This window comes from Peromyscus californicus, unplaced genomic scaffold (genome assembly GCF_007827085.1).
Source record: "Peromyscus californicus insignis strain IS unplaced genomic scaffold, ASM782708v3 Scaffold_17__1_contigs__length_78620276, whole genome shotgun sequence".
Classification (NCBI taxonomy): domain Eukaryota; kingdom Metazoa; phylum Chordata; class Mammalia; order Rodentia; family Cricetidae; genus Peromyscus; species Peromyscus californicus.
The window spans coordinates 35980266-35992871 of record NW_026294469.1 but is presented as its reverse complement, the minus strand read 5'-3'; the positions used below and the strand labels follow the sequence as shown (position 1 = coordinate 35992871).

The 12606-nt window shown below is 41.4% G+C and overlaps 1 protein-coding gene across 1 annotated transcript in view; it reads right to left on the bottom strand.

Annotated features, from left to right (window-relative positions):
* Lvrn (laeverin) overlaps positions 1 to 12606 on the bottom strand; it is a 60798-nt gene that overhangs the window by 34802 nt on the left and 13390 nt on the right. Inside the window, exons 3-6 of the mRNA XM_052741451.1 lie at positions 12223 to 12362; positions 6317 to 6443; positions 3041 to 3195; positions 1720 to 1833 (exon numbers count right to left, since the gene is read on the bottom strand). Coding sequence (XP_052597411.1) covers positions 1720 to 1833; positions 3041 to 3195; positions 6317 to 6443; positions 12223 to 12362 — 536 coding nt within the window. The remainder of the gene's footprint in view (positions 1 to 1719; positions 1834 to 3040; positions 3196 to 6316; positions 6444 to 12222; positions 12363 to 12606) is intronic.

Genomic DNA, 12606 nt, shown 5'->3' with positions numbered 1-12606 from the left:
GTCTCAAAACGGGGGAAACAACATTGTCCTCACTTAGTCGGTTTAAAGACTAAATTAATTTATAGTTTCCAGCAAAATGCTCTGAAAATAAAGCCTGCTCCGTAGGAGTTCACCACTTTAGACTATTTATCATCATCATTTATGGTTCCTAGGACTGAACAAATGAAGTCTGTGATACTCTGCACATGAGTGTATATTTACTGACAGTTGTTGCATGGTATGTGACAGATGCTCAGCAGCCCTGTTCAATGACTACAGGAAACTCCTCTTAGCTCAGTTGTTCAACTGTGCATCTCAGCTTACGGTGGTAAGAAAGGCAGAAGGAGGATGCAGGGGTCCTGCTGGATGGTGGTGGAGTCCTTGACTGACAGGCCTGAGGCCCAGGGTTAGGGTCAGAACCATGCTTACACACAAGAAGGTTGCTGTCTGGTTCATCAACTAGCCTGCTACTTTTCTGAACAAGGCGGGAGAAGAAAGACAGAGAAGTCACTGGGTAACAAATACCAGGACGGGAGATAGGGAGTCCTCGAGACCCTGGGTCTTGAAGAGGTGGTGAATGGCAAATCTAGCAGTCTCCATCATCATCATCTTGGCCATCAGACTAGCATTAGACAACTATGTTTCAAAGTCAACTCTGTCCCAGACAGGAAATGATCTCAGATAAATCACTAAAGCTTTTAACACTTCATTCTCCTGATCTGTAGAATGATGACCAGACTCCCTTCCAGGACAACAGGCCCTGTGCTCAGTGCAGGGAAGGAAGGGGGAGACACTGCAGAGTGACAGGCGATAGAAGGGAGGATGATCTAGGTGATCTGGAGATAACAGAGGGGGTGGTGTGGGACTGGGGTGTTAAGTGAGTGCTCCATCTCAGCACTTCCCAGACACTGTGGGTTCACATCACAGAAAAAAAATTTCCAAGTGGATTTAATGATATATAGAAGCGTTCATGATGGTATATGGAGCGAAGACACATTAGAAACTTTTAAAAATTATTCTCTTGTGCACGATGTATATGGGAGTGCACAGAATTGGGTCTTTTCTTCCACGTTTACATAGGTTCCGAGAATCAAAACTAGATCGTCAGACTTACACAACAAGTGGCTTTACCCACTGAGCCACCCTACCACACCAGCACTAGAACTCTCTGAAGGCTGATGGGATGGTTCAGCGGGGAAGGACACTTGCCCCCAAGCCTAGCAGCCAGAGTTTGACCCCTCTTGCCCACATGTTGGACAGAGAGAATGGACTTACACTAATTGTCTTCTGACCTCCTCATGTATGCTGTGGCACAAGCAGCCTGCTGCACACAATAATAAGTAAATAAATATTAAAATTTTTCTTCCGTTTTATAAGACAGGGTTTCTTTGTCTAGCCCTGGCTGTCCTGGGACTAGCTCTGTAGACCAAGCTGGCCTCGAACTCACAGAGAGATCTGCCTGCCTCTGCCTCCCAAGTGCTGGGATTAAAGGCGTGCACCACTACCACCCGGCTAAATATCAAAAATTTTAAGCCAAAAGAAACCTCAGTATGAGTGTCACTTAAACAAATTAATAAGTAAAAAGCTTGTAAGAAAACAGAAAACATAAAAGGCAGCATAACTCACCTTTGATAAGAGTTTTAGTAACTTAATAGTTACTGGATTTGTCTGTGTTTTACAGACTTTTCAACAGTGATACTCATTATTTTTATAATGGGGGTAAATGTTTAAATTACTTACCTTCGGAAGCTTAGGATAGAAGTAGCTAATTATTCCAAGTTCGAAATAAGATGCAAAGCCCTCGTTGAGCCAAATATTGCTCCACCAACTCATGGTCACCAGGTTCCCGAACCACTTTTGCAGGTGTGAGAGAGAAGAAGGTATTTCTGAAATTTAAGCTCTCCTTACTATGAATACACACTAAGGAGGTATGATGCCAAAAAGACATACATGTCATTTGTCATCAGTAACAAAGTCTGAGAACAGGACTCCCAAACATGCCTTGATGTTTTCACACGAGGAGATATCAGCCATGCATCTCTCAGAAATGACTGCGTCAGTTCTGGTCACTGGAAGCAGTCTTTGCTTTAAAACGATATGTAAACACTAGGCTGGCTGACTGAATATAAACAGTTGGCTTTGCCCACGAGTTGTGTTTAGTTCAATGAAGTTGAAGTCCTAGGCTCTCACTTACCCCTGCTATTCTCACACCTTATAGTGTAACTAGGACTTTGCTGCAAGTAGATACTATTTAGATTGTGATTTGTGTTTCAGATTGCGATTTCATCCACACCTCACATGAGTCACTCAAGCACGTGTATACTCTGTAATGTGTTACAGCTGCTGTTATTTTCTATTCAAGCTGAACCGAACAGGAAAAAAGTATAGATGTCTTTGGAAAGAAAAATGAAACTCCCCAAACCCTGGTATCTAACCAAATTCTTACAGCATTTGTTAGCAGCTTATGTTTCTTTTTGAAAATGTCACTCAGGTGACAATAAGAAATAACACTTGGGTCAACTGATCAAAATTCATGGGTGTATGTGAACTGTATAACCAGGGTGTTATTCGGTCTTTCCTAAAATTTGTGGAGTCACACAAGTAAGAAAATGCCACTGTCATACGCACGGTTGTTTCTTGCTTGACCCATTTGTGTTAATGGAATAGAGACTAGAATGAAGGTGTGAGACTCTCCATCAGGTCAAGTGCCTAGACTTTTAAGATCCCAATATGAAGCACACAGAGCTGTTGATGTCCACCCTGGTTACACCCTTTGTGGATGCAGCGTGAGCCCTCATATGCCCCTCGATAACACTGGCTGCCTCCACTGAACCTCTTCCCAGAATAAAATTAAACAGGTTCACAGTACCCCAATGGGTCGGACTCAGCTTGACTGACAGCACACAGGCCCTTCTTTGTTTTCTTCACAGTTATACATTTCAAGAAGTCCTCCCTGCTGCCCCAAATTGGGTATGTGGCTGGTATTTCTTGGTTTTGCTGCTTTGAGGAAAACAGCTAGAAAATACCTCCCTGTGAAATAAGAAAACATTTCACCATGTACCTGGTGCCCAACCTCGTGGGAGATGACGGCCAAGATCATAGCCCTTTTCTCGGTCAGTTCATCACCTGGTTCCAGCAACAAGGATTCTTCGTCAAATATCAACAGTCCCCAATTTTCCATTGCACGATTGTCAAAATTAGGCAAGGCAATTATATCTAAGTGGGTTTAAGTAAGGAAAAAAATTAAATCATCTTTTCTAATAAAATGTTGTTTAGCTATAAATTATGTCCAAATAAAGTCATAAGGTTACAGAAAAAAAAGACCAGAGGAAATTGTAACCTTAGTAAAGAGAAGGTTGTTTTTTTTTTTTTAAAAAAAAAACCTAACACTGAAGATAGAAAACAGAAAATAAGTTATCACAGCTATATGAAAATCATATAAAGAGCAAATACTTATGTTAAGAGACTCATACTCCAAATCTAGAAAGATCTCCAAACTCAACAATAAGAAGACAAGATGGGCTAAATCCTGGTCCTCTCCCAGGCCCATAGGTCAATGTGCCTCAGAACATGCATCAGACTTAGTGACATTGCCCATCCCTCTAAACTCCTCCCCCCCACAACCCTCGTTCCATCTCAAACCCATACACTTCCCTTGTAAAAGACCATGCTGCCCTGCCCACTCAGTTCCTTTCGTTGACCCTAGATTTCCTCTGCTAACTAATCCTGGTTGCTATGCCAGGAAACCCTCTACTCAAAGGGTGAAAATGTGATCAGCTCTTGGAGTCTGGCCCTGACAGCTAAAAGAAATCATTTCTTATAGATACTGGTTGACTACTTTTAAAATTTCCCTGAAATTGAATCTTTTTACATGCATGCACGTGTGTCTGTGTGCGTGTCTGGGTGGGTGTCTGTGTAACTGCATGCATATGTGTGTGTGTGTGTGAATGTATGTGTGTATACGTGAATACGTGTGGTGTGTGTGTGTGTGCGTGTGTGTGCATGTGTGTGCAGTGTCATGGCACACATATGGGAGTCATGTCTCTCCTTCACACTGTCGATCCCTGAGGCTGAACCTGGGTTGTCAAGCTTGGCAGCAAGTGCCTTTACTCACTGAGCCACCTTGCTAGGCCCCTTCTAATGACTATTTTTTTACACATTTTAAAATTTCAAATGAATATAATTTAATTAAGCAAAATCATTGAGTTTTTTAAAAATAAATTATCACCTTTGATTCCCATATGATTCTGCATTATTTTATACAAACATTTAACTAATTATTTCAAAATAACAATAGAAGCAATCATGGGTCTAACACTTCACCCTTGAGAACTAACTGGGGTTGGCCAACTTTTTCTGTACAAAGCCAGATGATAAAATTTTCAACTTTATACACTGTTTTCTGTCACATTTTATATTTACTCTTCCTTTGCTTTAAATAGATTGTATATTCTATTTTACTTCATTATTTAGAATCACTTTTGTGTTTTAAACTTTAGAAAAGGTGCTTCATTTCCATTGCTGTCTAGTCTTCTATTGTGTGCATATCTCACTATTCCTCACTCCTCCTAACAAAGACCTTTTTTGTCTGAGTTAACAAGTAGGAAAGATGAATTATCCAGTTAAGTAAAAGACATTCCAGAATGCACAAATTATATGTGGTATGAAGAGACTTGAGGACCCAGGAGAGTGTAGAAACTGTGCAAAGGTACCAATCGTAGTTGGGTATTGCCCAACTCCTGGAATAGGTTGGTCCACCATTGTAAAGACATGGTTGGGGTTCAAACTCCATCCTTGTGATAATGGGAAGCTGCAGATAGATTTTAAAGAGGACTTTAACATGATCAGTTATTTCTTGTGGAATATTCCTTTACACTGTGTGAATATATGTCACTGTGGTTGATTTAAGAAAGAAGCTGACTGGCTAATAGCTGGACAGGTAGAGGTTAGGTGGGACTGGCAGACAAAGAGAAGTGGAGAAATCTTGGGAGTCCTAAGGAGATGCAGAGGAAAGAGGAGATGAACTTGCCTTACTGAGAAAAGGTACCAAGCCATATGGAAGAGCACAGATAAGAAATATGGCTCAATTTAAAATGTAAGAGTTAGATAGTAATAAGCCTGAGCTATTGGCTGAGAATTTATAATTAAATTCTCCATGTGGTTATTTGGGAACTGGTTGGGGGGGGGAGAAAAGTCTGCCTACAATTTCTCTGCAAAGATTCTGGCTTCACATACAAGGATGAGTTGAAGGATGACATCACATAAAGACTGGTCTGCTAGAAATGATGGTGATGTATACTAGCAGCAAGTAGGAGTAGGAAGGCAGTAAGCAGCTTGGGGGATGGGAGAAAAAAAATAAAGTGTCTCATTGAACAGACAGGATGCCATGCAAGAATAAGGGTTTCTCTGGAGTCTTACTTACTGAGCATTGTTTTGTTGTATTGTTTTGCTGGCAAGGACTAGCTACCTTGACCTCCTCTAGCATGGAAGAACTTGGTTTGCAAGCACAGACGCCTGCTATCACCAGTTCTTTATGTGACATGCAAACTGGGGTTTCTGACCAGGCTCAAGCTGCTCCTCACCCCTTCACCCTCTATTCCCCCTAAACTAAAATGCTTGAGCAGCAGAGTCTCTGCAGAGCCTCACATCCCAAATATTTTCTCCCCACTCTCTCCTTCCATCTGCCTGTGTAGGCAGAACATCATGTTCCCAAGACTTCAGAAACATGGAGGAACAAAATAAATTTACACAACACACATGATTTAAAGAGAGGGGAAAAAAAACATATTGAGCAACTTTCCAAGCTGAGCGGCTCGCAAAACTTTACAGGCATACTATACAGATCTATGAAAGATAAAATATTTACACAAATCCTCGAGGATCATATTATAATCACACATGATTCTAATTTTTATGATGACATCTATAGATAACAGCAAGCACTAAGCCAATGAGTCATAGCTAAAGAATATCTAAAATCTTGCAAGCTTACTAGCTGAAAGAAGCCAGATCCCAGCACTGCACAGTGCTATATGTAAGTGTAAGAGAGTTTTAAAAGCCCCATCTAGAGAAGGAGCCACCAGACACTCACAAGGGAGCTGAAATAAAAATGATCTTGACCCACTAGACACATAGCATCAGACAGAGAAAGCACAGTCAGATCTCTGTGTGTTTTGGAAGGTATCAAATGCCACGGTGAATGGTCATGAGGCTAACTCCAAGATAAAAGCTAAATGGTTGCAATACACCCTTGAAGGTTCGTTGACGTATCATGTGATCTTGAATCAGGGCCTGCAGAACAGAAACGTTGCGCACTGAAATTTTTTAAATGTTTCACCTGTTTTTGGAAGTGGATAACTGATATTAAACAAATCCTCCAGAAATGAAAAGATGGGACCTGTGATGTTCACAGCAAAGTCTACATTTCCTTCTGCAATGTCATCTTTCCGGGCCCAGACACGTATCTAAATTAGAACAATTAAACAATAATTAGGTAGAGAGGTATTAGTCTTTGAAAACTGTTACCTTGCCCATTTCAACACCCTGCTACTTTGGAACTGAAGTATTATAACTTCAGAAGAAGCGATATGCCTGTGGTGGTTTGAAAATGGTCTCCACAGTCTCCTATGTTTGAATATTTGGTCCCCAGTTGGTAGAACTGTTTAGGAAGGATTAGGATGTGTGCCTTGTTGAGGTGTGACACTGAGGGATGGACTTCAATGTGTCAACCGACTTGCAACATGCCCAGTATTCTCTCTGCCTCCTGCGTATGGATCAAGATGTGAACCTCCAGCTGTTCTATTGTTTATGGTGTTTTTTCACAGAAGTGACTAAGAAGTGACTAAGTGACTAAGAAGTAAAAGAAAAGTAAAAGACAATGCTTATAATATTTAAGATCATATACATGCTGTGAAAATCCCAGAAGGCAAAGCACTTACAGTGATCCCCCCAGAGGCATGTCACATTAACTTTTACTTTAAAAATCTATAATTGCTGGTCAAACTGGAAGCTGCATGTAGAAGAATGAAAATAAGACCCCTATCCATAACCCTGCACAAAACTCAATTCCAAATGGATCAAAGAGATCAACATGAGACCAGCCACCATGACTCTGATCGAAAAGAAAGTAAAGAATAGGCTTGAACTTATTGGCACAGGAAGAGACTTCTGAACAGAACACTGACAGCGTAGACATTGAGACCAATACTTGATAAACAGGACCTCATGAAGCTCAAGAGCTTCTGATTAGAAAAGGACATAATCATTCCCTTTGAACAAAGCATCAGCATACATAGTAGGCAAAATATTTTCCAATTATACATCTAACATGGAGTTAGTATCTACAATATGCAAAGCACTGAGAAAACTGAGCATCAAGAAAACAAAAAACCCAATTTTAGAATGGGGTGTAGAATAAGAAAGTTCTCAAAAGATGAAACACATTTCATCTGGGAAATATTTTTTAATGTTTAATATCTTCAGTCCCAGGAAAATTCAAATAAAAACTACTTTGATATTTCATCTTACCCCAGTCAGAATGAACAAGATCAATAAGACAAATGACAGCACATGATGATGAGGATGTGGGGGAAGGAGATTTCTTCATTGCTGGCGGGAGTGCAAACTTGTAAATTGCTATGGAAATCAGCAGATTGTTTACTCAAAAAGATAAAAATAGATCTACAAGATCCAGCTATACCATTCTTGACACTACACTAAAAGGACTCTATATCTTACTTCAGAGATCCTTGCTCAGACATGTTCATAAAGCCAGAAGCTGGAATTAGCATATATGTCTATCAACTGATGAATAGATAATGAAAATGTAATACATTTACACAATGAAATATTATTCAACTGTTAAGAAAAATGAAATATGCAGGTAAATGGGTAGAGCTAGAGTCAACCACCCTAAGTAAGGTAACTCAGACCCCAAAAGACAAACGTTGCCCAGTTTTTCTTACATGTGGGTGTTAGCTTTTAAAATTCAGATGTGTGTTTTATTCAGAATATTCACAGAGATTAGGTAGCTAGTAAGTGACCAGGGAGTGGAGGGGATCCTCCAAAGAAGGGGAAATAGAATACAGTGTTACAAACAGATAAAGAAGAAACTAGAATAGGGGGAGTAAATGGAAAGGGTACCGGGAGAACAGGGCAAAAGAGAGATATGTGGAGAGACAACTCAGTAAAGGCCTTTTGAAAGACCTCCAGGAATCAGCTACACCTCTTTGAGTTGTTAGTCAAGGGGGTCCCATAGATCACCCTCAAACATTACATGCTGTTGCCAATTGTATTGGTTACCCTCCACAACCTGACAGTAAGCCTTTACTGCTCAGGACAATGCATGCTTATGTCATTGAACATAAAGAACTCGAGCTAATGCCCAACTAGAAGTTTCACCCCTATTGACTAATGTTCACAGTTCTGGAAGTTACTGTACAGACTAGACTATCAGAGGAGAAAAGTAGTCATCAATCTCACCCAGTTATGAACCCAGTAAGCTACAATAACGCAACAGTGGTACAAATGTTATGGAAGTAACCAACCACCTTTTGGTTGGCTTTAAGGTCTGCTCCATGTCAGGAGCCCATACCTGTCATTGTTGATGGAACCTGGGACTAGATCAGTCATGGACCCTATGGGAAAACCTCCTACTATTATTCTGCTGAAGGACCATAGTACTAAAACAACTGCTAACACATATTGCTATGCCCATAGATCAATGTATCACTGAACTCTTATGAGAGAAGCTTCTTTCTACAGTAGATGGTAATTATCACAGAGACAGACAACTGGATAACATGCAGATAGTGAGAGACTTAGAGTAATCAACCTTGAGTGGGATGTCTACATCACACTCCTCTATGGAAGGCTTAGGGCTCTATGTGGAAATGGGGGCAGGGGGCATCCATGCACTCACAGAAAACTGTGACAGTCACACAAACCTGCACAGGTTCAAGCCAGACAAACTCCCAGCACAAAGTCCCACCCCTAAACAAGAAGCTAATTTCAACTGATACCTGCAGGGAGAGGGAAAGACAGTTTTCACAACAGTGAGAGTAGGAATATCAATCACACTCTAGGGCAGGTCTCATGCTCAAGAATAGGTGACCAATACAAATGGGATTCCACGTTTTTATGTGTGCTTTTCTTTTCTTGTGGTTTGGTAGGGTTTTTTGCCTCTTTGGGTTTTGTTTTGTTTTGTTTCCATGGTTGGTTGGTTGGTTTGAGAGAGAGAGAAGGAACATGAAGTTTGGGTAGATAGGGAGGTGGGGAGGATTTAGAAAGAGTTGGGAGAGGAGAAAAAATATAGTCAAAATATATTGTATGAAAAGAACTTAAATAATAAAAGATAATAAAAATAAATCTTTAAAAAATGTGTTAATTCTGTAATTGCAGAATAATCCTTGTAGATTCCATGCAAAAGAATACCTCAAATCCTTCCTTCCCTTCTCAAATCATTCCAATGATCCAAAACAGAATTGTGCTGTTAAGAGTGATGACATATTGTAAAACCAAATTTGAATCTTGCAAAATTAGAATGGTTTAATAATGAAAGAATTATTAGTCCTATTGCATTTTCAAAATTGAAAATCAGACTAAGTCCCCGTATTTTAAAAAGCTCTTGAGAAGTCTTCTGATTTTAAACCCGTTGAAGCTAGCAAGTTATAGGCTCCACTCTTTTGTAATCATGTTTCCGTGTTTGCTGGTAAAAGGCACCTCTGCCATTTAATACTCTGTTCATATAAACACGCTGTTGTTTGGTACCTGAGAATGAATCCGTGTGGCTTTTGTCTCAACCTGCAGGGCTATAGTCATGCAGAATCACCTTACGCTCTACAACGCTTTTCTCTGTAAGTAATTTTTAACAGAATTGGGAATTGTCAGTGCTGATGCCAATGACGACATATGAAAATGAAAGTTTTTAGGACTAAAGTTAGAGGTATAGGAACTACAAAATGTGTCCTTACGTGAGTTCTGTTAACTTTAAAAAAGAAAAAAAATTCTCTCTGCAGAACCTTATCCAAAAAGGCTAAGAAAAATGAAAAACAGCATAACACAGGCACATGCTTTCCAGGAACAGATTCATCTCTCTATGCTTTTATTTCTCTGGAAAGTTTGTCTTGAATTATGTGAGTTTTTGTAATTATGTGAGAGTTTGGGAATGTTCCTTGTTCACCAAATGCAACCACCTGTTTTGAGACTCCAGCCTGGACTCCCTCACAGATGTCTTCCTCCTCTGTGCTACAGAAGCCTCATCTAGTCTAGAAAGATGCCTTCAGGCCTTGGGGCTGCTTTTCCACTAAATTTATGACTTCTGAGACCAAAGTTGGGAAGCCCACTAGCCTCGGAAAAACCATTCTGCAGATGGAGATAGCAGATAAAGCCTGTGTTTTAGCTGAAGTCTTTTGTAAAGTAACAGCATCATCAAGGAATACTTGCTCATTCATTTTCAGTTTATGAATCCCTCCCACAAATGACCATTCTGCACACCCAACGCAAGACAAATGATGGGAATTTCATATTGGACCGGGAGGGTGTGTAGCCCTTAGGAGGAAGCAAGAAACCCAGGCCGGTAAGGGCCATTGTAGATGTAGCTGTGGAGTTCCTTCAAAATCACACCCGCCCCACCTGTGAGTTCTGACAGCCCTCACTGGACATGGCAGATCTAGACATCAGAGAGTATTGTTTTACAAATACCCATGCTGCCCAAGTCTACCAGGTTAGCCATTTCCACCCCTACAGCGTGTTCTCTGTTTATCCTCATGCTTTACATAACCACCCTCTCTTACTGAATGCGGAATTCTGAGATAAGCTGAACACTATTCCAGGCTTGCATTTGGTTTACCTCATTGAACACACAGTAAATTGACTCACTTTGTAGTGCTCAGCCATGGCCAAGCACAGCAAGCATCCCGCTGATAAGCTCAACCCAAGTCTCCCTCTCTGGCCAAGAGCGTTAACTTTCTCTTGTTCCTTTTTGTTTCTACGGCAGCTGGCATTCTTTGTAGTAGAGCGATCTTTGGGGAAGAAACTGATTTTATCCTTTGGCAAGAATTGCTGATTGAGAAGAGGACTGACCGCAAGCTGTTGGGTGTGGGTGTGAGGGACCACCCCTGGGTCTCTCATTAGCTATGAGATATGAGAGGTCTGCTACTTCTTGCCAGGCTCAAACCATGCTTCTAAACCATGCCTATGCAGATTCACTGATCTATGCCACGATTTCTGACTAGGCCAGTGTTATATCCGTGAATGTCGAGGACCTCCTGGTAATTATTCAGCAAGAGGAACAGGGCTGGGAGCCAGCCGCTCAGGAAGATGATAAGCTGCTGCTTGCATCCAACACTGTGAGAGTGACTCATTAGGCTGGGAGGACTGGAGTAGTGATGAGTTTGGCTCACCACCAGTCTTCCTGTCTCCATATGTCAATAGAAGGAGCCTGGAAGATCTCAGGTCAGCTCCAGGGATGCTCAGCTTAGCTGCACAGCTTGACCTTTCTCACCCCATGAAGCCAAGAAAATCAGAAGGAACTGGGCATTCGACACTGGCCTTAGTCAACTCTGTATTCCATAGTAGGGAATAAGCAAGTGTGGAAAACACTGTACAACAACCATGATACTTTCTGAAAATCTTATGCTGTTATGAGAATACACTAAATGAAAGCTAAGAATTTCAGGACAAAGCCTGCTCATCTCCCTTTATATGACTCTGCAAGAGTCTTGTACACCCAGAGCTGTGGGACACCAACAGGGCCTAGCCCCTTAATGGGAATGTCAGCCTGCACATGCCTCTTCAGTGATTTACAGGTGCTGCTGGCTAGTGTCTGCTTTTATTGTTCAGGACTGGGACCATCCTGGTTGCTAAACACTTTGAATCTGATCCAGTAAGCAACGTATCTCCCAGGGCTAGTTCAGCCATGGTCTGTAGTCTCTTGCCCTCTCGGAAAGCAGAAACAGGAAGTGGGTGCCTAGAACCTGCCTTGAGGGCTGGGCTTAATGTGCAGAAACAGGATCTCACTATGTAGCCCAGGATGGCCTCAAACCCATGATCCGTGACCTCTTAGGTGCTGGGATTACAAGTGCATGCTACCACATCCAGATGGTTACATCACATTCTGCAAAGCTACATTTCCGTGGGACTTGGCAGGGGGAAGAGGAAGCGACAGTGGGTTATACAGGTACAGTAGGTGAACAACATGCAGCCAGCACATTGCTCCCTATCTGCAGGCTCTTCCCTACTCACCTCCTTGCCTCTCTCAGTTCTGCTGACATGGTCGAAATCACATATAGCAAGTGCGACCAGGTACGTTGGCATGCGGGGTGTGGTATGGAAGGTGGTGACCGTCCATCTGCTCCCATTCACATCGATTCTTTCAGACTGACCTGAAGGAATATTTTAGTCCAAATCACTATAAACCTAGATAACGTGCAACCTCGAAACAATTTGTCAAGACGGTTGCCCACCAGTCACTCCTTCCTACGTACTCCCTAAGGTCTAGGAGAGTGGGTTCCTCTATCTAAGGCATCAACACTAGATCAGATTGCTACAAACCATTGTCATCCAGGATCCAAACACAAAGTTAGCAATAAGGAGATTAAAAAAAAAAAAAGTTAATTACCCTGAAAT